Here is a 25,643-nt window from a genome sequence, read left to right on the forward strand (position 1 = left end):
GAAAATTAGAATGACATTTGTGAAGATATTGCTCTTGGTACCATCTGGCGTACACAAGGGTGTCATATTAAATGGGATCAGAATGAGCTTCCTTTGGAAGTAAACCTTTAATTGACTGGGAAACTTTAGGGGAATCTTTCCAGAACATGTTTTAAATTGAGTATTTGAGAATGAATTCTGCACAGCTGGCCAGTGAAAGAAATTTTGATGAGTTGCCAAACACAGATTTTAAGTAAATTTGCAATCTTTCATAGTTCTTTCTAAAAAGCAACAGAAATTTTGATAAATTAACAAATAATTTACAAGTATTTGACAATATATCATAATTGCAGTCTCTTCTTTCTTTCCTTTCCTCTTTCCTTCTTTGTTTTATTCTTTCTTTCAATGACTTCAGTCTCATGCAGATAAATGATTAAAGGACAACAACTACCACACATGATATTTGAATCATACGTACCTTATAGTCCAGTCAAAAATACCTTGGGATACTAGAAATAAATGAAAAGTAAAAATTCTAAACTAATAATACATACATACCAGTTGCCATCGAGTCAGTTCCGACTTATGGTGGCCCAGTGTGTGTCAGAGTAGAACTGTGCTCCACAGGTTTTCCATGGCTGAATTTCCAGAAGCAGTTCCTCAGGTTTTTCTTCCGTGGAGCCTCTGCGTGGACTCCAGTCTTTCACTTAGCAGCCAAGTGTGTTAGCTGTACCACCAAAGCTCTAAACTAACCATAGAAAATGCTAATTCCCTGTAATTCCATGTAGGCATTACATGGGCTGGCTGTAGTGGAGATAACTGAGATGCTAGTCCTGCCAGCTCTGTTCTCTAGGATTAGGCCATAAATGGCAAGCTAAAATGAGTAGGGGGAAGAACATCATTAACTTAGAAATCCATGTAAAAATTAGTACTATCTACATGATTTTTTTACATGATTAGGTAACGTATGTAAAAACAAAAGGAGCTCTAGTGGTGCAAGTGGTAACCAAGAGGTCAGCAGTTCGAATCCACCAGCAGCTGTTCCATGATAGGAAGGTGTGGCACTCTGCTGTAAGGATTATAGCCTTGGAAACCCTATGGAGCAGTTCTACTCTGTCCTACAAGATCACTATGAATTGGAATTAATTCAATGGCATGGGGTTGATGGGTGTGTAAACATTAAAACTACCTTTAAAAGTTTTGTTTCCCTACTATAGAATCTAGTCTGTAGAAGTCTGATTCACAAGGTGTTGCTGAGTTGTCTACAATTTGTCTTCAATCAATCCATCTATGTTTTGGAATACTTTCACTGTTTTTCTCAGGAGGAGCAGATGTTCAGCTTTGCTCTATCTTTGATTTTGGAAATCATTTTACTGTACCCTATTAAGTCAGGAGGATGGTGTGGGATAAGTAGACAAGTGGCTAGGTGTGTTCTCAGTAGTTCGTTATTAGGACTTCCACTTGCTGTGACACTCAACAGAGGCAGTTTCTTGAGGTGGTAGGCCAGAAGTAACTACACATTTGGGACAAATATGTATTTTGGTCTGTACCACCTGGTAGATATTTCAATATTTCCCGTTCATATATAAAGATCTAGTTAAAGGAACACAGGCTTTTGCCATGTTAGATTAAAAATGACTCCTGGATAGTGAACCACAGCATAAAAACAGTTGCCCTCGAGACGATTCTGACTCATGGCGACCCCATGTGTGTCCGAGTAGAATTGTGCTCCGTAAGGTTTGCAATGGCTGATTTTTTTTTCAGAAGTAGTTCAGCTGGTCTTTCTTCTGAGGCATCTCTGGGTAGAGGGAACTCCCAGCCTTTCATTCAGCAGCTAAGTGTGTTAATCGTTTGCTCCACCCAGAGGATCCAACCACACCATAAATTTTTTTTTTTTTTTTAAGAAATGCAAAATAATTAAATTATTTAGTATTTGATTATTCTTGCTCAGAATACCTCTTAATTTCAGCTATAGTGTAGCCTGGATCAGCTATAGATTCTCATTTGTAATGATCTCTGTCCCATTGTACATGTGTGTGAGTATACTTGATTTGTGTGTGTGTACATACAATATAGAATGAGAGATGATTAAGGAAATTAGTAAATTAGCTTGGAGGTGAGGAAGTAGAATTTATAAAATAAATCTTAAACTTTTTTTTTTTTTTTTTAGTGTAATTGTTATCCATCATGTCATGTATAATAAAATGTTTGTGAAATTTGCGTCACACATTTACTTAGTGCATTAAACATGTTACAGGGACTTAATTGACCTAAATCTCTTTTTTTTTTTGCTCTCCTTGTTCTTGCATTCTCCTTTGACAGGGTCGTTATACATCGCTTACTTACAAAAAGTCTTTATTTCTTCCCCTGCTCCTGTCACTGATCTTCCCCACCTTTCTGACTAAGTTAGCACGGATGAGTTAATAGGAGGCTCTGGCATTCATTCTGGGGCTGTCTTGTAAGTTTCTGGCCTTCTCACCAATCATTTTCAGGTCCATGGAGCATTTACGCATAGACTTTTCACAAGAGCTATTTAAGAAATTATAACATTTGGTGTGCGTGCTTCCTCTTTTAATTTTACCATTTTTCTGAGTTTCATTCGAGGTTATACTTGTTTCTCAGGTTCCATTTTATTTCTGTGCTTGCTCATTAGCTTTTACTGTTAACACTCCTGTGAGGTTTAAACTGAAGTTGGGACTAATACACAAATTAATTATAAATATACCCAGTCACTTTTGGTATGATGGCTCAGAAGGTGGCATTGGCCAAGTTTTGAGTTGAAGGTAAGGAATGCACCGGGTGGAAGAGAGACTTAGCAGGATTATCTGTGGAGGCAAGAAAAAATGACTCTGCTGCAGTAATAAAGGCCAGAGAATGAATGTAATGAGCCTTTTTTAAGTTCAGTATTCTATTTACAAAATCACAAGACTTTCATAAATTGCCAGACTGCAGTGCATAAACCAAATGCCAACGGAGCAGTGACCTTTCAAATTACTGGCGCAACAGAAGCTGAGATCAGAAACGTCACACTTAAAGCAAACACTGACAAGAAATCCTACCGAAACGACTTCTGTGTCTGGTCAACTTAACATAACATGACATATTGTAAGACGTGCTTGGCTTTTTAGGTAGAATAGTCTATAAGGGTTTAACTGTTTCTGAAAATATAATTCTGGAGATTTGTGGTATTTGGGTCATGTGGATAAAATATTTTCTAAATTTTAAAAAAGAAAGGGTAGAAAGTTCCAAGAGATTCGTAAAAGATGGTTGTAAATAGTGCTCGTGAGGGAGGTGAAGGTTGGGTGGAGTGGGGCAGAGTATGGATGGGAGTGAAGATGGAGAGCTGAGGAGAAGAAGTTATGTTACAAACAATAATGAGAGAGCCTTCAAAAAAGACTGCTTTAAAAAGGTCTAATTTTAAATATGTTACACAGATGAATTTAAAACCATATCATGAGGAATTTTAAAACAGATTTCCAACTTTAAAATATTACAAACTTCCGTTATCTTCCTACTTCCTGTATATTTCTTTATAGATTTCAGTTAAACTATACAAAAATGCAGATACTAATTATTTTATAACAAAACTTAAAAATACATACATACAGGTTTTTTTCAGTCTATATTTAAAATGTATTTATTCTCTAAAAATATTAAATCAGTTGTCTTTCAGTCCATTTCGACTCATGGCAACCTCATGTATGTCAGAGTAGAACTGTGCTTCACAGGTTTTCAATGGTTGATTTTTCAAAAGCAGATCACCAGGCCTTTCTTCTGAGGGGCCTCTGGGTGAACTCGAAATTCTAACACCTCAGTTAGCAGGCAAATAATTTACCCATTTATTCTCTAGAGATGTTTTATCCATGATGAATTGAAAAGCGCAATTTTCTTCTATGCCTTAGTTTTCTAGCTTGAAATTTTTCTACCAACATTTTAATTTTCACCTACAACTTCTCATCAATAATGTAAAATCATAAAAGAGCATATTTTACTATCTTTACATTGAATAAATGACTAGAGATCCGTATATGATTACTAACACTTTCTAAACCTGTGTTTTCTTCTTACGTATCTGTGTGAATGGTTGTAAAAGTAAGGAGGAAATATTTTGAAGATGTATCATTATGTATCATATTTTAAAGCCATTCAACTGCTGTCACTTTTGAGAATTTTTGAATGTGATGAATATGTTTATCTCTCACAGCAAACATCTTAAGTACGTGGGCCATCTATAGCCAGATTTTATTGTAAGCGTTTGAAAGACTATTGCAACTACAGGATATTGCCAGTTAGTAAAAAGAAAATCGAGTCTATTGAGAAATTAATTCACCAGCTGAAAGAAGTCCATTTGCCTTAAAGTCATCAGATATTCTACCCACCAGACTCATCCTCCAAGACAGCATCCCTAATGAGCTTCCTGAACCAATCAAACAGGGAGCATCCAACTATTTTCAGCTTATTAGCTGACTGCACAAAAGGCACAGCATTGAGGAAAGTAAGAATACCTTAAAATCGTTGTTGTTTTACTCTCTCTGCGTTTTGTTGGTTTCTCAATTTTATAGATGCAGTGTCTTACACGTAACACTAAAAATGAGGATAGTGCTTTATAGTGTTTAAGGTGCTTTCCCATGCATTATTATTCAGTAGAGTGGAATAAGTCTTAATGCGCTAAGTGATTTGCCTAAAGGAACACAATTAATGTGTAGTTGGGACTCAAAATCAAGCCCTTTCCTTTACTGCAATTGCTCTATAAATATGTATGTATTGATTGAGTTTGTACCCTCCATTACAGGCGAATAGGTCCAAGTGTTCAGAAGGCATCATCTTTACATTTTGGCAGGCTCAGATAACAGAGCTGGGGAAGGATGGGGCTGAAGACAGATTGACTTACTCCCATCTGTGTTCTCTCCTTCAAAGATGGAATTGGGGTAGCCATATCAATTTCTTATCAGTTACGATGATAATAATGAAAAAGACAACTAACCATACTGAACACTTAAAATGATCTAGCGCTTTACATAATTTAACCCAAACGATACTCATAAAATCTTCCAAATAGATATTCTTATCCCTATTTTACTGATGAAGAAAATGTGGGCACAGAAAAGTAATGTTAAATTTATTTGGGGTTTTGGAAAAATTTTTTTAAAATTTTCCTGTATTTTGTGGATATATGAAACAGCTATTTGTGGACGTGATGGTAAGGAAGAGAGATACTTCACAGTGTGTAGTAGCAGTGTGTCTATGGAAACTGGCTTATTCACCATTCTGTAGATTCATTTTACTTGTCTGTGTTCCTTTACATGTGCTTCTAAGGAATCTCTTTTGTTTTATTAAAGAAACGTGATAGGGGTTCCTCCTTAATGGAAGACTGTGGCTGTGTACATTTCGGAAAGGTGGTTTAGTCCCCAGACCTTCTGTTAGCCCAAGACAGGAACCATTCCCAAAGCCAACTCTTCAGACAGGGATTGGACTGGACTGTGGGATAGAAAATGATACTGGTGAAGAGTAAGTTTCTTGGATCAAGTAGACACATGAGACTATGTGGGCAGCTCCTGTCTGGAGAGGAGATGAGAAGGCAGAGGGGGGCAGAAGCTGGCCGAATGGACACGAAAATAGAGAGTGGAAGGAAGGAATGTGCTGTCTCATTAGAGGGAGAGCAACTAGGAGTATATGGCAAGGTGTATATAAATTTTTATATGAAAGGCTGACTGGATCTGTAAACTTTCACTGAAAGCACAATAAAAATTTAGAAAAAAAAAGAGAGAGAGAAAAAAAGGTGGTTTAGTAGTAGGATGTGAAATAACACTGACCCATGAGGTTGGAGTGACAAGGTTTAGGAAGTTATTACATATGCAATCTCCAATGGATCGGAGGAGGAGGGAGTTGTAAAGACCCCTGGTGGCATAGTGGTTAAGAGCTTGGCTGCTAACCAAAAGGTTGGCAGTTCAAATCCGCCATCTGCTCTTCAGAAACCCTATGGGGCAGTTCTACTCTGTTCAATACGGTTGCTAGGAGTCAGGACCGACTCCGTGGCACCCAGCAACAATTCCTTGATGGCCCATAATATAAAGCTGAAGTTCCCTCTCTAGAAAAATTGGATTTTTTTTTTTTTGGCATAAATCACTTTTTGAAAATATTTTAGATTTATAATGAGGTTTTTTTTTTAAATATTCATTTTAAGAATGATAATGGGAACATTTCTTTCTACTTTACTAAGATGGCAAACACAAACATATTTGAGTGGTATCTCCTGGCAGTATTCGTCAATGTGTCAAATTTTGTTTAAACAACTTCTTTGAAGTCTCCAGATACTCAAGAATAAGCTTGTTTGAAATAATTTCTTGTTAAATATTACAAAGAAAAATAGTTTAGTGAGATCATGAAACTAAACTTTTAGACCACTTACGTTTTTTCTTGATTTTCAGATTTTTTAAAATTTCAATTTTATCTTGTTGTGTATTCATGAATGCCAACATTGAAACAAAGTAAAGTATATACTGACAACTTTTTAAGAACAAAGACTGTGTCTTATCCTTTCACATGGATATTTGCACTTCAAATTACATGTTATATATGCAGTAAAACCTGTGAAAGCCAGAACCTGTATAAGGCAGAAACCTGTCATAGAAGGAAAACTCAAATATTTTCTATGAAAATGAGCAATAGAAAAGTGGTAAGACTGAATCCTGTCAGAGACAGAAAACTTAACAAGACCCAGAAAAACAAGGCAGTCCTGTGAAGTTCTGTCTCTCACAGGCTTCACGGTATATACTCAACTAATAGACTCAACTAATGTCATCGAATGAATAAGTGGATCAATCCATTACCAGTCAATTAATATGAATCTAAAAGTTATTCAAGAACATCATTACCTGTAATGATTTGAGTAAATTTGAAAGCACCAAATTAGATATAAAAGATGTTGAACACAGAATCATCTTAATAAATTATTTTCAAATGTCAAATAAATAAGTTAAAATATATTTATTTAGCATCTACAATGTGGGAAGAACTCTTTAGCCATGGTGGGGGTATAAAGGTGATTAAACCACGGTATCATATTCAGGAAATTTTCCATTAGTCAGACAGGCATGCCATATGCTCAAAAAGTTAATTAAGTACCAACAACTGGGGTAGACAGAGTTAAAAGATTGCAGAAACTTTGTGGTTGATAAAAGAGATACTTGAGTTTGAACTTGAAAATTGGGTAGAATATGGTGAGTTGAAGAAGAGCAAAGAGTGTATTCTATGTAGAGTAAAAACAAGAGTTGGAACTGAGGAGACTAGAGAACAAGCGTAAACAAAATTATAGACATATAAATTCATGTAATTTCTATAAGAAGAGCAGACTGACTTCTCTGGGGCAGAATTTGATTGGTGGAGACTGTATTCAGACAGAAGCTTAAAAAAAATTGTATACTATATGGGGCCTTGACTGCCAACCTAAATTTGAACTTTTATTTCTAAGCATCATTTCCAAAAGTATGTCAGTTGGTGTTGAGTGAGGGGAGAAGGATGGGTGCCCCGCTTGTGTAAATTTGAGAAATGTGGGGTGAATATCAGCTAAACAAGATTGCTTACTGAAGGACTTTTCATGAGCCTTTAGCTGATATCTTCTTAGAAGCCATAGCCTGCATTTCCCAAACTTTTTTTTACCCCAGAACCACTTTATGTGGCACATCTATCTGAACTGATATGTTTCCTCTAGGCACATGTTGGAAACAAGTAGTCTTGGCGGTAGAGAGTTACAAAGGGCATTTGGGCAGACACATGGCATGGCGAAAGTACTGATTTATGTAAAATAATATTGTGAAAGTGAGTAGAAGAAACTGATATCCTTGCAGTGATGGATTGGGAAGATAAATTGTAATGATGCATGAATAAAACCCATTGCTGCCCAGTCAGTTCTGACTCATAACAACCCTATAGGACAGAGTAGAGCTGCCCCAGAGGGTTTCCAAGGAGGGGCTGGTAGATTTGAACTGCCGACTTTTTGGTTAGCAACTGAGCTCTTAACCACTGTGCCACTGAATGCATAAATAGTGGAAGCCAAAAGTTCTATTTTAGGATTCAAAGTGATGGGAGTACATTTTTATATCCAATTGCTGATTAGAGATGAACTAAGGAGTACAATCAGAGCTACAGAGAAAGACTTGAACACAGTTTGTACACAGGTAAAAGCATACTCTGTTAGGATGGGCTCCCAGAAAGAGACCATAAGAAAAGAACAGATTTATACTAGTAAGAGAAACACATTGGGTGGGGGGCTTTGGGGTGGAGAGGGAAGGAAGAGTGGAGAAAGATGAGCAAACTAAGAAGAAATCAGAATAATTTATCCAAATGAAAAGGGAATTTAAATAAGGCTCTTACTTGGAAAAACCCATTGTTTACATTGATTAGAATTTCACTGGAACTTTTGCAAATTAATTTTATTACATTTGAAAGAAATAAAATGATTACTTGTGGACTTGTGAAATCATTGAACAGTGGGAAAGTAAAAACAATAAGGCGGAATCTTTGTACACCGAGAAAAATGATTGGAGACTTGGAATTATGGATCAGATGGGAATCTAGATATGTTTGGATAAGTTTATCATATAAAACAAGAACTATGTCACTTCCTGAAAGGAGCCCTGGTGGCGCAGTCATTAAGCACTCAGTTGCTAACCAGAAGATTGGCGGTAGGAACGCACCAGCCACTCCACGGGAGAAAGACGTGGCAATCTGCTTCTGTAAAGATTTACAACCTTGGAAACTCTATGGGGCAGTTCTACTTTATCTTACAGGATCTCTATGAGTCGGAATTGATTTGATGACAACGGGTTTATGTCACTTCCTCAGAGACCTAGAAAACAATGAAAGGAATTGTGAAGAGGCAGAGCAACTGAAAAGTCAAGAAAAGGCAAACATCTGCTAGTTTACCTGCAGAGCACTGTCTTCCCAGTAAAATGGTGCCTTATGAAATGCTGACCCCCTGTTCTGAGGAGTATATCAGGGAATCAAAAGAGTTAAAATAAAAAAGATTGCCAAGAAACACATGTGGCCCATTTGGGGGTTGGAGACACTATTAGTTTTCTCTTGCTGCATAACAAATTACCACATACTAAGCAGCTTAAAACAACATCTATTAATTAGCTCACAGCTCTGTAGGTCAGAAGTCCAGCTGGACTTGGCTGGGTTCTCTGCTCAGGGTCTCACAAGACTGAAACCAAGGTGTCAGCCAAGCTTGACTATTACTTGGAGGATCTAGGGGAGAATCTGCTTCCAGGCTCACCTGGGTTGCTGGCAGAGTTCAGTTGTAGCTCTGAGGACCCTGATTCCTTGCAGGCTGTAAGGCAGACCTGATTCCTTGCCACAAGCCTTTGGGCAGACCCTCCCACAGACTCTCTCACAACATAGCCACTTAGCAGAACCCCTTGTGTCCAAGCCTCCTCGTGCTTTCAGCCTCTCTGATTACCTATTCTGCTGACAGTCAGAGAAAACTCTGCTTTTAAAGGACTTGTCCACTGGATAACCTCCTTTTTGGTTAACTCAAAGTCAATTGGTTAGTAACCTTTGTTCAATTGCAAAATCCCTTTTGCCATTTAGTATAGGGGGTGTGACATCTCACCATAAAAATTAGAGTTTATATGCCTTGAGAATTTTCTCAGAGTTTCATTGACATTGTAGGCAAGAGGAATGTCAAGAACATAATACTTAACTTTGTTTCTCAAAAAATATTTTTTTCTTTATCTTTACCAGTCACTATAAATAAATGAGTAATTCTCTGAATATATTTAATCACTTTCTCAACCAAAAACAACTTTGAAAAACTGTAAGCCTTGTTTTTCATGAGTTATAATTCAATGGGCTGATAGTCTTGATGATTTATACATTGTTGGTATTCTTCATGAGATTTTATCTTTGTTTTGGGCAAGGTCCCAGCAAAATACCAAAAGAACTCTTAGAAAGTAAAAGAAAAATAAAGTTGAAATGAGAAAATTTTGGAAAAGAATTTCAGAGGCAAAAGTGGGCAGCATACCACCAGCAAACTTTGGTCTTGTAATTACAGATAATACTTTGGAAAATTTTAATCTAAGAAATATAATTGGATTCTTTGTCAATTAATTCTTTTAATTAATGTGTTCTAGTTTTTTTTTTTAGGTGTTTAAATTCTGTTGTAATAGAATATATAATAAACTAGATAAAAACTAGATAGTAACAATCAAATGCATCAAATTTTTAATATGCCATTTATAAGAATTACTTAATATGCCATTTATAATATGCCATTTATAAGAATTACTTGTTTGATAAAAGAGTCAAAAATGGCCTCTGTGTATTGCCCCGAAGTTGTTTATTTCTTTATAACAAGCTGAGACCCATTAGCCAAAAAGCCCGCTGGTGCCAAACTGAAATTGTACTTACCCAATTGTTATAAAAGTAGCCCAAATAAGCACATTTTTAACCACTGACAGACTGCCTGCTTTATGCATCCCACAAAACTGCACACAATATCTGCTAGTCACAGGTAAGATAAAACGCTGTAGTTATAAGGACCCAAAGACTCCCTACGCTGCAGCGGCAGGAGCATGTTGCCCAGGTGCACATAATCCCCTTTTATCTTCCCCCAGGCTTTTCATGCCCTTCTTCTCTTCTGGCAACTCCCTGCACCACTTGCCTCTGGAAGACCTCCTGCTATGCGGGCCCGCCCCCTGCCTTCAGCTGTCAATGCACCGCCCCCAATAAATAGCTTGTGCAATGCTATCTCATGGACAAAAATTTTTTTCTTGATAAGCCCTGTATTCCCTTGAACTCACTACAGTATTTTTTTCTCACAATAATAACAATGTCACAGGTATATTATTGTCCCCATTTTAGATATGAGGGGACAAAGTTATTTAGTAACTTGGCCAATGTCTCATGGTTAGAATATGTCTGAGTCACGATTCAAACCTAGGTGTGTAGGACCTCAGCATCCACACCCTTTATGATTCTGCTGAATAATAACTGGTATGCATATTTAAGGTAAATATAATACCATTTATCTCAACTTTGCTCTTTCAGAATTTTGAATGTTTACGTGGTTTGTTTCAAATCTGTATTTCCCTGTAGCATATATAAAAAAAATTTTTTTCTTATAGATCAGCATATTAAACATAGTAAAGAAACTTTAACTTTTCCTAAATTCGCTTGACCATAAAAAAGCCTTTTTATTAACTTAATACCTATTAGCACATTTTGAAAAATGTGGATAAGATAGAAATAAAAATTTAAAAATATATATATTTTCAAGTTGTTTTACTATTTTTTTTATTCGCTAGGGAAAAATACATTTTAAGAACTGAAATATTTCAGAACTCATGACCTAAAATTATTGTTTTTAATTTTGAAAGTTATGAATTGTCAGTTTTTTATTGTATTTTTTAAGTGTTAAACATACTGTGTATTGAGGATATTTTACTCTCGCTTTTTCAATATGAAATTCTACCTTTGGGTTACCCATTGCTGTTGAGTTGATTTTGACTCATAGGGTAGTGTGTTTAATTACTGTTTTCTAATCAATACTATTATTTGGACAATCTCTTTGAAGTACCAACCCTAACGCTTTCCTAAAGCACTATCAGAGTATAAATGTCCAGTCAGCGGTCAGCAGAGATATATCTCATTCATAACACAGAAGTACTCGCTAGTGCTCGTGCTTGGTCATGTGTTCATCTCCAAAACTGCCTCAGAGGGGTGAATGCCACATATTGGATCATTTTGCTCAGTCTTAGTTTTAAGTGAAATGTTCTATTAGTCATAACATCACCTTTTTGAAAAGGAGTTTGGCATTTCCAATATTAGTCAAAAATATTGCCTGCACCCGTGTGCTGTAGGAAAAAAAAAAAAACGGCTATTGCAGCCATTTGGGTCATAAAAGTAGATGAAACATGCAAGAACCAAGAACCGAGAAGCTAGTAAAAGTTCTTACATAGAAAAGGAAGCAGGACAAGTCTTCTGTCAGCAGGACCAGTTCTATGCCATATGCATTGGACTCTGCATTTGATCCAAGAAAGCTTAAGTGATGCTGTAAACTAGTATGTCCAAAAATTTTAGCTTTTTAGAAATTAATATACTTTTCTAGAATTTAAAAAAAAAAAAAAGCCCAACCCATTGCCGTAGAGTCAACTTCGACTCATAGTGACTTCAGAGGACAGAATAGAACTGCCCCATACAGTCCCCAAGAAGCGGCTGGTGGATTTGAACTACCAACCTTTTACTTAGCAGCCAAATCACTTAATCACTGTGCCACCAGCTCTCCTCTAGAATAGTACTCAGCTTTTTGAGAATATTTGGACTGCTTGTTTACAAAACAGCACACTGTTATCGATCAATATACTGCAAAGGGAGTTGTGTTGTTTGGAGTTTGATTTACTATGCCTAAACCGTTTTTATTCAGAAACAAGAGATTCTCTAGCCAAATTCCACATGAACAAGAGGGTCTGCTTTTATTTGCTGTTTCTTTCTTTCAGATTGATTAGCAAAACATTATCACTAATATGCCCATCATAGCTCTTTTGGGCTATAAGATCTTGCCCTTTTGTCATTATTGAAGTTGTTGAAGACTTGATTTAATAACTTGTCTTCACCAAAAAGTGGATCCACGTGTGAGAATAGTGCTAATTTCTGCATATGCTTCTGATTAGAGATCTTAGATGACTTGAATTTGCTATTCCTAAATGTTTTTGGTGTCCACGTTTAGTTGTTACAGGGTAGGTCAACACCCAAACCTGAGAAGTGGGAGCTTCTCCAGCCGGGCAGCGGTGGTGGCATGGTTGAACAAGTCAGCGGAGACTGTGATGATGAAGATGGCTGTGGGGGATCAGGAAGTGGAGAAGTCAAGAGGACGCTGAAAATCACAGACTGTAAGTCTATGATTCTAATACTACTTTTAAAGTGTTGATTGTAAAATATAATTAAGGACAATTATCATGGTGTAAAGAAATAATGACAATGAATTCAGAAGCAGACAAGAGGAACTGGAAATGGCAAAGAACTTACTTTTAGATACTCAAGATGTGCATTTATGTGTTTTTTTGTTTGTTTTTATCTAATGGCTTTAAGTGGAAATGTCACTTTTCACTGTAAAAAACTGAGATCTTTACTTCTGAGAGAATGGTCTGAGAATGATAAAGTCTTTAAAAAGGGATAATTCTTAGGGCATGAGAATAACTAGTACTGTGAGTACTCAGTGTGTATTGATATATAATGTGAAATCAAGATGGATAAGTCCTATGAAATAATCAGTTCTGTATTTTTTTATATTATCATGCCATTGTGTAAAGAAGATTGTAGTTTATAAAATTTTTATCGTAGTCAAATTGAAAAGGAATTGGTTAAATATGTATGTTGTTATTTATGGTGAAAAACTATGCTTGAATTTATCTCTTAAGAATCTGCTTTTCCAAAAAAATTTCACCTGTTAATCAGGTACATTTGATTGTGTGATCTTGAAAAGCTTCTCTGGCATTGCTGAACTAGTCACTACCCCAGAAAACAGAAAGGCCAAATAACAACAAAAAATCACAAAATGGATTTCTTTCCTTGTCTTCACATACAAGATGAGGAATACAGGTTCTCCAGCCTCCACTGCTATGTGCATGTATTTACTTACAGGGGAAGGAGAACCAACCTATCAGTTGAGAAGGGAGTGTGAGAATTCGCTATATATCCAGAACAGCTGGCTTTAAATTTTATTTAGCTGAGGCTGTTCAAAGGTTAAAGTAATCTTCTGGAACCCTGGCTGACCTAGTATTAGCAGGGTGGTCTGATAATCTCCCTCTAAATCACACAAGGCTCCTTTGGACCTATTTGATGTGCCCATTTATGAGTTTGGTGGAAGAAGAATTTGTTTACTTTTCAGCTGTCTTGTAGTGAATGAAAACTGCTACAAATTGATGCCTCAAGCAGCAATACCTCACTTTTTCTAGGACCCAGTTTGATAAGGCAAATGTATTAGTTAAAGGGATGGAAGCCAAAAGAGATGAAAAAATTAACATAAAGTATATTTTTACATTGAGACAGAATAATAACTTTTATTTAACATAAAGGGTAAATAGATGGGAATTAATTTCTGGAGCAACAATTGAACAAAGAGCCACAGAAATCATTGATGTAATAAAACAATATCCTAATGCAAATTAAATATCCTTTAGTCTTATTTTTTTTTTTTTTACTCTTATAAACCAAAAAAAAAAAACAAGGTGTCAAGTAGATTCTGACTCGTAGTGACCTTGTAGAACAGAGTAGAACTGTCCGATAGTTTCCAAGGAGCACCTGGTGGATTTGAGAACTGCTGACCTTTTAGTTAGCAGCCATAGCTCTTAACCACTAAGCCACCATAAAAACATGTACTCCTATTACTGGTATTAATTTAACTTACCAGGTTGGGTTCTTTTGCTTTTTCTTTCTTTGGTTTTATGGACCAAAAAAAAAAAAAAAAAGAGAAAAATTATTTTTCCTTACAGTTAAAATGTCTTCCATTTCATTTAGTAACTATGATACTTATCTATTAGGATAATATTCAGTTATTTTTATCCTATCTTGGGTATTCATACATACTATAATTTTATTATAAAAAATTTTTTAATATTATTATTAGCAAGGTTTTATAGCATAAAATTATTACCCTAAGTCTGTATCATCAATAGCAGTAGCACAAAAAAAAAAAAAAAAAAGGTGGAAATTTCATCCATCAAATAGCATGTGTGCATGTGTGTGTATTTGTGTGGGTATGCAGAATTAGCATTTTATAGGGACTTTATTTCTTTTCCTGAAATTGTTTATAAGCTCAAGAATTTCTTATGTATGAATAGAAACTTTTTTGTTTTGCCTCTCAAGAGAAGTAGAGCCTATTGAGGATATTCAACTACTAATAGTTTTCTCACAAAACCATACCTGTCAAAGTAGCAGGAACGAATTTTTACTTCAGAACCCTGTTTTGAATTATTTCTGGAATGGACAGGTATGGTACAGGCAACTATCAATCAGATTGGGAAGATTTAAGATACAGATGGTTTTCAGACACTCCAGACGAGCATTAAAAAAAAATCCACATCTGCTGTAAGTGGGTTGCCTGTTATGTTTCTAACAGTTTACAGCTGCTCCTTTTCAATTTTTAATAAGCAGTAAGGAAACCACAGTGGACAGCTGGCTGAAATAAAGAAGGACAAGAAAAGGAGCAAAGGGTAGCTTACATTTCTGTTTTTATAAAGTACAACAGTATTTTGCCTGATTTTGGTTAGTTTAAGATATTGGTAAAGCAAGCGAAGACATAATTTTAGATGGTCTTAATGACTTAAAAATATTGTGCTCTAAAAAGGTTCCCGGGGTGTCATTTGTGTTAAGAACTTTAAATGCCCTATTATTTCTTCCTCACACTGATGTTTATTCTTTCTAAAATACAATGTAAGTAGCACATAGTTCATTCGTCACCACAAAAATGTCTAATTAAGAAGATTTATATAGATATACAGAGCTATGTATAGAGATACCAATGTATGTAAATTTAGCTAATGTGTACAATACTGTGCTCTGTAAATTTAATGATTCTGCTCAATTTAGGCAGGTGTGCAAAGCTGATAAGTATTTTACTAATGATCACTTGAGCTGGTTTTCTGTTGTTCCTGTTCATGTTTGTTTCAGGCAACAGAGAGGCTATGTATTTCAACCCACACAGTTTTACCATCAAAATACTTATGAACCTCTTAGGTGTTTTTTGTTTGTTTTTAATCACCAGTGGTGTTAAACAATTTATCAAAATTTTAGCTTTTTAAAATATCTCTATTTGAATCCCACTTGTACACAATTATTACATGTTAACTGATTTGTTCCTCATAAAGTCTATCCATACATACCTATTACTTAGTGTTCATACTTAGGATCCTGAAAAAATGTTCCTCTTTCAGTAGGATGGTTTAAAAATCTCAATATTATGGAAACATACTCTGTATTTTTATTGCATCAAATTCAACTCAGTTGCATTGGTATCATATCTCAGGAATGACGGGGAATATCGGGATTAGAATTGCTCTCTACCTTCGCGCTGCCTATCTCCCTCCCCCCACGACGTATGACACCTACCATCTTTCCAAGTGGCCTAACAACGTGGTTTCTAAATGCCAGTAGCTAAAACAAGTTCTGTTCTTTTGCGTATACAAAGCAAACTTAATCCCACTACCACTAGCGGCTCTTAACAATTTGACTACTTTTCTTACGTTGCAAATTTTGATACTTTGGAGTGCTACTGAAGACGGGCTATAGCGGAATATTCCTCACGTAGTTTTGAAAATCTGCAGTGGCATAGCTTGTAATTCTTACGTGATATTGTAATTTATACTGGCAATAACTGTCACATTCTTTTTAAAATTAAAGAAATATATATATATATATCCAATGATCAAATTCACTTTGATAACATGATTCACAGTGATAATCTCAGGCAAAATGAATTCCATCACGTGTTGCTTCAGATACCAGACTCTCAACAAAGAGTAGGGTGATTTTAAGTTCTCAGATTGCTTGAGATAATTAATTCCTGTCTATTGCCATATGCATAATTGCTCATACCCTGTTGCATAACATGTTTAGCAGCTTTTTAAAAGAACTTTAACTGAAAAATCTGTAAATGACAACACTGTAGTGATTGTTACGTGTTCAAGGGATGTTTTCCCCATTGGTGCTTTCAACAGGGTCCTGAGTGGGAGGTGATGGTATGGGTCATAAAGATGTGTACAGTAAGAGTATCCATGCAGCATTCTAATCCCAATGCCCTCTGAAGTTGCTCCTTATTAAGGTATTGAAGGAAACCCTGGTGGCGTAATGCTTAAGTGCTAAGGCTGCTAACCAAAAGGCTGGCAGTTTGCATCCACCAGGCACTCCTTGGAAACTCTATGGGGCAGTTCTACTCTGTCCTGTAGGGTCGCAATGAATAGGAATCAACTTCACAGCAATGGGCTTTGTTTGTTTGTTCGTTCATTCGTTTGTTTGTTTGAAGCTATTGAAAGACTTTCTCTAGAGAAGGACTGTTTACCATTAGGTTCTCTTCTTACCTCATGGACTGCTCTTTCTCTTTTCCTTTATGGGCTCTTCCTCATCACCCCAAATTCTAAATGTTTGAACATCCCAAGGCTGAGTTCTTAGACCTTTAATCATCTCCATTCACAACTCTTCCCTGCCCCACAAACTATTCACTTAGTCATAATGACAATAATAATTACTGTACCCTGCCCTTTACAGCACTACCCAGTTTGTGAAACATTTTCCCATTTGTTATCTCAGGTAACCCATTGCCGTTGAGTCGATGCCAACTCATAGCGACCATTTAGGACAGAGTAGAACTGCCCCATAGGGTTTTCAAGGCTGTAATATTTATGGAAGCAGAGTGCCACATCTTTCTTCCACAGAGTGACTGGTGGGTTCGAACTGCCGACCTTTCAGTTAGCAGCCTAAGGCATAACCACTGCACCATCAGCTAGACTTACTGAAACAGGAAGTATTCAATTTAAATAACATCAGTTTAGGTATAAAAGCATAGGCCATTAAATTGCTAAATCTACTAAGAATTTTTCTTTGATTTTCTATAGCCTAAAATAAATAGAACTATTGTTTATTTTGAGCTTTGAATTTCTCACTTAGTAACCCGAGATCAGCTGCTAACAAATGAGTCTGCATCATGGTACTAACAATAACCTTGGAAGAGAATAGTATATTCCATGCACATAGTAAAATGAAAACAGCTCTCATTAGCCACTGAAGAACAGAGGTTGCTGATTTATTTAGTGATGCAGTTTGTAGGTGAATGAAAATTCTTGGCTTCCTCAAACTGTTATTTTCTCCATAAATCACCTTCACATCAGAAATCTCCACTAGGCATAGAGGTTACAGAGAGCTAAAAAAATGTTTGTCCAAAATTTTCTTTAGAAAATTCTATGGTTTTCTTTCCATAACTACCATAAAAACTTATGCATTCATTTGCTAGAAATTATTTTATATTATACTGTCTACTTGATGATTTTTTCCTTCCAATATAAATTCAGAACTGTGGTGGTGCAGTGATTGAGAGCTCGGGCTGTTAAACATAAATTCTGTCAAGCTTATAGTGCGTGCATATAATTCCAATAATTACATTAAAACTGTGTGTGTTCTTCCTAAATTAAAGTTTCACTAAATGCGATTAAAATAAATGTATTCAGCTTACTTTGCAAAGTGCTAATAAGTAATAAATTATTTCAAATATAAGAAAAATGCCCTGAAAATATCTAAGTAACCTATCATGAGTTTATTCAGTTACACCAAAATCATCTTTGTACACTTACTTAGACTCAAACCTCTGTGACACAGTAAAAGTAATCCTGAAAAATGACTGTATACTTTGATCTAGGTTTTACAAGTGCCCAATACTGAAGGATCACATAAAATCCTACATGATAAATCCATAGAAAAATTCGCACTTGCTGATCTCGCTCAATGTTCAAAATTGTAAACAATTTGAAATTATCATCTAGCACAGTTTTTCCACTACTGATGAAAATTATACCAAATAGAAATGACATATATATCTAAGATAAATATATTTTAATTAATATGGGATCACTATGAATATTATTCTGATTACACATTTCTATTTTAGTTTCTAAATAATTGAGACTCATCCTGGTTGTTTGCTATTTTGTTCACAACATTGTGTAATGAGACCTGGATACCTAATGAAGCATCTAAAATTATCTTTTGTTTCTTTTGAAAAAATATATATTGCTTTCATGGAGTTAAATAATAGAATTGAAATAAAAAGAGTTTGTCCTTGAATGCCTCAGCTACAATTTTCATTGCCTTGGCTCAGGCACAGGACTGGTGTTAAATCACTGAGATGAAGAAGGAGGCTTATCAATTAAAGCTTAAACGAGCCTGCTAGCATGCATCCCAGATCAACCAGCTATCCTGCACTATCTCGTCACTAAATCTATACCACCCCAGAGGACATAAAATAAAGAAGTTATGGCCCTTTTAAATAGCATAATGCTAAGTGTGACTGTAGGATCAACTGAAGAATTAAAAAAATAAAATAAAATTCAAGAAAATATCATCAGATAAGTGTTATTATGACTTGTCGAAGGTCATGCAGCTGTCAACAAAATCAGAAACAAACCCATAGACTAACCCGTGTCTGTTTTCTGGATCATTGTGTTATAAACAGAGTGGTGATTGAAATTGAAATACTTTTCCTCAGTCAGAGTTAATTGTCTCATGTAGAAACAAGTTAGGTGTACTCTAGGCTCTTTAACGACATTTCTATACCATCACCCATGTGGAAAGTGTAATTTTCATATAGCTTATTGACAAGACAATTAAGTGCTCACTAAGTATAAATAATTTTTAAAAATAATAGCACCCGTGATCTGGCCCCAACATTTCTCAAACTTTCGTGTGCATATGAATTACCTAGAGATCTTGTTAAAAAGCGGAGTATGCTATGGTAGCTTTGAGGTGGGGCATTCCTTACTAGCCCCTGGTGGTACTTTTGCTGCTGATCCATGGACCGCACTGTAAGCAGCAAGAATTTATGCTCTTTTTAATAACATCCCTTGTTTATCACGCACATCTCTCAAAGATGTCTCTGTTAAAACAGTGTGAACTTCCAGGGAACACTATCTACATTTACAAGGAGCCCTGGTAGTGAATGGCTAAGCATGGTACCTTTCTTTCACCCAGCGACGCACTCACTGATTTCTCTATTTTATTGTTGGGTGCTGGAGTTGATTTTGGATACTGCAAGCAACGTTGTTCTAACTGTCTTGTACATATTCTGATGTGGATGTGCAAGAGTACCTGCAGCGTATACCTAGAAGTGGCATGGCAGTGTCACAAAGCATACCTGTGTTCAGCTTTGCGAGGTAACATCAAACTGGTTTACCAAGCAACTCAACCATTTTTTTTCCCCAACAGCGATAAATAAGAGCTCCCATTGGCTTCTCTTCTTTGCAAACACTTTTTTTCCCCATCCCACTATTTTTTAATATCCCTTCAAAGAGTAGTTGAGTAATATTTAATTTTATATTAATTCCTATTATCCCGATAATTCATTGAAATGTGTTCTTCAGAAGCATAAGGGTCTTTTTGCTTCTGCATCTGACATTTCAGATCTATAGACCTTTTTTCTTCCTCCATTGAGTTATTTATCTTCTTTGGCAGATGCTTTCAAAACAAAGAATGGGTTCAATGATCTACTTATCACTTTTGATTATGATTTTTGGGAAAGACAGGATAAATTCTTGAATCATTTATTTATCCAGTTTTCAAGATAATGAACTGGTTCCCTCGCTGTCTGTCTCAGAAGGTGACTAACTTTTTATTTTTAAAAAATTTCATTATGCACACAAAGTTTTAAGCATATTTGTAATTCTTATTTTTATTGAAGCTTAAATTGTCCCCTATTTTGCTAATTGACACTTTTTCAGTTTGGACCCTGAGTCCTTCTGATGCAACCTCCACAGTCTTTGCTAGCTTCTTTGCTATCTGATACGACAAGAAGTTACAGGCTCAGCTTGTACATTACTGTTACATATCCGGAATCAGCCGTTTCTACGGGAGCCTTCATTTCTTTTAATGGGAAATGGTATTTCCTGACCACGATGTGGGCACTTAGGATGCTTATTCCTATGGTGTTGGTCATTGTTTCACACACACACACACACACACACACACACACACACACACACCTCATGCCTTCATACCTTCATACTGATGTTTTCAGATTCAATTTTGGGACTACATGGCTATTACTTAACTTCTATATTATATCTGTTTCTCCTTTCTTCTATCACTAGGATACTGATTCTCAGGGACATGGGTGATAATAGAAATAAATATTCATTAGCTGTATTCCACATTTAAAAAAAAAAAAAAAAGGTGTCCAGTGATTCCAACTCACAGCGACCCTAAAGGACAGAGTAGAACTGCCCCGTAGGGTTTCCAAGGAGCATCTGATGGGTTCAAACTGCCGATCTTTTGGTTACCAGCCTGAACTCTTAACCACTATGTCACCAGGGTTTCCGTATTCCACATTAGATATACCATAATATCAGAATGATACTAATACTTCTACCTATTATTTACTAAAATTTTAGCATATCTTATCTATTTTTCTCCACATTTTTATTTTTTATCCATTTTTTTCCACATTTTTATGGTTATGCGATATCTGGAGTCCTGATAGCTATATTGGAGCCCTGGTGGTTCAGTGGTTAAGAGCTAGGCCGCTAACCAAAAGATCAGCAGTTCAAATCCACCAGCTGCCCTTGTAAACCCTATTAGGCAGTTCTACCCTGTCCTATAGGGTTGCTGGGAGTCAGAATCAACTTGACAGCAACAGGTTTGGTTTTGGTTTTGGTTAGTGGGTGTATCTATATTTTCAGATATTGTCAGGTCACATAGCATATCTGCTGTTTAGTACGGGTTGAGCCTTAGTTCTTTAAGAAACTGTGTGTTTAAAGCTAGCTACTACTTCTTATATCTAGGAATGTCTAGTTCTTATGTCAAAGTCCTCTTAGGAAGGCCTCATGGGGACAGTATTCCACAAGTTATTCCTTGGTGATAAGACTTTGTCTGTGCCCTTTATACCTAGGGGTCTGAACACCATCCAGGCAGGACTGCATTCCTAGTCTCCACCTGAGGAGCAAATTCCTCTTCAAAGTCCCTGAATTCTGGTAACCCTGCCTCTGCCCTTTCTTTAGCCCTAGGAGTAGAAGCTGCTGTCTGTGGTTACTAATATCTATACTCTTCAATATCCGCCTTTTTCTGCTCTGACCTTTAAATACTTATGTACCAATTCCCTGTATTAAATTCTCTCTAGTTAGCATACCTATCATGGTTTCTGTTTTCTTGACTGGACCGTGATTTATAGAGCTAGTGCTAATTGTATAAAGTTAGAAATAAAACATAATCATTATCTAAAAACCAAAGAGAGTTTCCTACTAGTTTTCATGGAGATAAAACCATGACAATAATCTGTAGGTGTACATTTTGCTGTGCTAACTAACACGTTTCACTTTCTCCTCCCAAATTCCAGAGATAAATAATCACATAGAAAATTAGAAAAAAGATGTTATCCATGCCTGGGTGTTTTGCACAAAGAAGAAGGGGCAATAGCTGTTTTCTTGGCCAGAAGATAGATGTCTTGGTCATTGTTTCACAGACACACACACACACACACACACCCCTTGTGGGTTTTTAGCGATGTATTCAAATTGCATTTGGGACTGCATGGCTATTACTTAACTTATTCTACATTTCATCTGTAGTTCTTTTCTTTTAACACTAGGATACTGATTCTCAGGGACAGAGGTGATAATAGAGAGAAATACAGATTCTACAGAATCTTTTTTTTTTTTCCTGAAATCTAAAGTATGTTATGGACCTAGTATATGAAAAGCATGTCACTGAGAGTCTGATTTATTTGCCTTCTGCCTGGTCTTCCTAAGTTGATTTAAAGCTTTTTTTTTTTTTTTTTTTGTCAGTGAGACTATCATGTTAAACTGTTTCTCTGAGCACTGGCTGCTGGGAATATTGGGTCCTCCAGGAAGCTAACTGTGTAGGGCTGGGAAAGGCTAAAGCAGAGGAATTAAAAAGATGAAGAAGAAGAAGAAGAGGAGGAGAAAACTGACTTTAATAAGTTACTGTGTTAGGCATCTAGTGCTGATGTAACAGAAATATCACAAGTGGGTGGCTTTAACAAACAGAAATTTATTCTCTCACAGTTCAGGAGGGTAGAAGTTTGAATTCAGGGCTCCAGCTCTGGGGAAAGGCTTTTTTTCTTTTGGCTCTGGGAAAAGAGTCCTTGTCTCTTTTCAGCTTCTATTCCTTGACTCCTTGGTGATCTTCGTGTAGAGTAGCATCGATCTTTCTCCATCTCTGCTTTTTTGCTGCTTGCTTAATCTGCTCTGTATATCTCAAGAGAGGTTGACTTAAGACATAGCCCACACTAATACTAGCTCATTAACTTAACAAAGACGACCCACTCCCAAATAAGATCATAGCCAGTGGTCTAGTGGTTAGGATTTACAAGTCAATCCATAACATTCCACCCTTTGGCCCCCCAAAATTCATGTCCTTCCCACATGCAAGAGACATTCACCCCATCACACCATTCCAAAAATCTTAAATCAACTCCAAGTCCAAAATCTCATCTTCTGAATTATCTAAATCAAACATGAGTGAGACTTATGACATATTTCATCCTGGGGAAAAATTCCCCTTCATCTGTGAACCTGTGAAATCTGGAATACAAGCTATCTGCCTCCAAAAGTACAAGGGTGGAATAGGCACAAGGTAGACATGTCCACTACAAATGGGAGAAATTGGAGAGAAAGAAGGGATTAAGAGCACCAAGGAAGCCCAAAACCCAGCAGAACAAATCAGATTGGCTCTCAAGGATTGAAAACAATCCTCTGTTCTCCCAGACCATGGGGGCAATGGCCCTGACCTCCAAACTCTGGGTGTACATAGGGTCGCTGTGAGTTAGAACTGACTCGACATCACCTAACAACAACAACAACGTGATTCTTATTAGTCATAATAAGTTTAAGGTTAGACAGCACCTTTTTTATCTTTCTATACATCACAGCAGTATTTCTGATCACAGAACACACAATCTGCATTAGAATTATTTCTGAGCTGACTTAAAATGTAGAATGTAGAGTTCCACCCAGAAACACTGAATAAACATTTCCAGGAATGGAGCCTAGAAATTTGTATTTAACAAGCATAATAAATAATTATTATTCTCAATGAAACTTGAGAACAACTGCCTCACAGTCATTACTACAATGCCTCCAAACATGAGATATTTAAATGAATGTGCACTGAATTGCATGAACGGATACGGGTATAATCTACATTTCTCTAAGACACATCTTAATTACCATTAAAAACCTGATTTTTTAATGAATTAAAAATATTGACATTCACTTTAGTCAAGAATATTATTCACAAACCAAGATGAATATAAGTATGTTTATATTCCAAAGACTGAAGCTGAGTTAAAATATAGAAAAATTTTGATAAGCATAGTTTTCTTCAACAAATATCAGTATTTGTGAATTATGTAAATAATTCTCTTATGTTTTCACCTAGTGGATTCCTAATTGTGGAGTTTTTGACATTAGTTTAATGTACTATTTTGGGTGAAAATTAATAAGCCAAAGGTAATTATTGAGTGCTAATTGTTAAACTGTATGTAAAGCACTGAATATAAGAGTGCAATTTTCTAGATTAATGTGTAATGTCTCAATTTTGGAAGAGATAAATTAACGCAATCTGTATTGCTTGTGGGTAGTTTTTGAAAGATTATGTTTGAATTCTTTTAATTTCCTCTTAACTCTAATGTTTCAGGCTAAATTTTTTAGAATATAAATAATTATGTTTACCTATGAAGGTTTTATTTATTTATTTATTTTTATGAAGGTAAAATTAATTCCAGGTCTCTGGTTATAACTTTGCAAAAGTATATGGATTTTGTGTCATAATGTTTTTCAGAGTGATTATTAATAGCCTTATTTCTGTGATACAAGTATATTCCATGGAATCTTGTTTCCTTTTTTTTTTTTTCCCCCTAAAATCTAAAGTATTCTGTGCACATCATATGGGAATATCTTGGCACTAATCTAATACGGGGGCAGTGACCATTCGGTGGTAGAATTCTCACCTTTGATGCAAGAGACCCAAGTTAGATTCCTAGTCAATGTGTCTCGTGCACAGCCACCACTCGTCTGTCACTGGAGACTTATGTGTTGTTATGATGCCATGCAGGTTTCACTGGAAGCTTCCAGACTAAGACAGACTGAGATTCGACTTCCAAAAATCAACCAATGGAACTCCTACGGATCACAATGGTCCAATAGGCATCCAGTCATAGGGTTGGCACAGGTCAGGAAGGATAAACAACATTTCCTTCCATTGTGCATGGAGTTGCCATGAGTCAGAGGCCAACTCAGTGGCAGCTAACAACAACATTTGAATACAAATTTTGAACTCCAAATTAAGTTTGAGTCACTAATGACTTCTTCATAGTCCCAACACCATAGTTTTCTTTGAAGTTAATCCCTTTATTCATCCATTCATTCTTTCATTTATTCCTTCAACAAATACTTGTTTTAGTGTTTCTAAATGTGCTCTTAGTCTAAGTATTTGACCAAGCAATAACAATGTGTATATAAACCAAACCCATTGCCATTGAGTTGATTCTACTCATAGCAACCCAATAAGATGGAGTAGAACTGCCCTTGGGAACCATAGGGTTTCCAAGGGTTTGATGTACATATATACACACACACACACACACACACACATACACATATACATACATATATATACAGGTGCACATACATATGTATATATATGTTCTTGTTTTTAGGTGCCGTCGAGTTGGTTCTGACACATAGTGACCCTATACACAATAGAATAAAACATTGCCAGGTCCTGCTCAACTTCACAGTCGTTGTTATGCTTGAGCCCATTGTTGCAGCCACTGTGTCAATCCATCACCTTGAGGGTCTTTCTCTTTTTCCCTAACCCTCTACTTTACCAAGCATGAGGTACTTCTCCAGGGACTGTTCCCACCTGATAACATGTCCAAAGTATGTGAG

General features: G+C 36.2%; 1 protein-coding gene across 1 annotated transcript in view; it reads left to right on the top strand.

Annotated features, from left to right (window-relative positions):
* GPC5 (glypican 5) overlaps positions 1-25,643 on the top strand; it is a 1,599,408-nt gene that overhangs the window by 800,827 nt on the left and 772,938 nt on the right. The window contains exon 7 of the mRNA XM_049852913.1: positions 12,707-12,869. Within this exon, the coding sequence (XP_049708870.1) occupies positions 12,707-12,869 (163 nt within the window). The remainder of the gene's footprint in view (positions 1-12,706; positions 12,870-25,643) is intronic.

The sequence above is a fragment of the Elephas maximus genome, chromosome 14 (genome assembly GCF_024166365.1).
Source record: "Elephas maximus indicus isolate mEleMax1 chromosome 14, mEleMax1 primary haplotype, whole genome shotgun sequence".
NCBI classification, from domain to species: Eukaryota; Metazoa; Chordata; class Mammalia; order Proboscidea; family Elephantidae; genus Elephas; species Elephas maximus.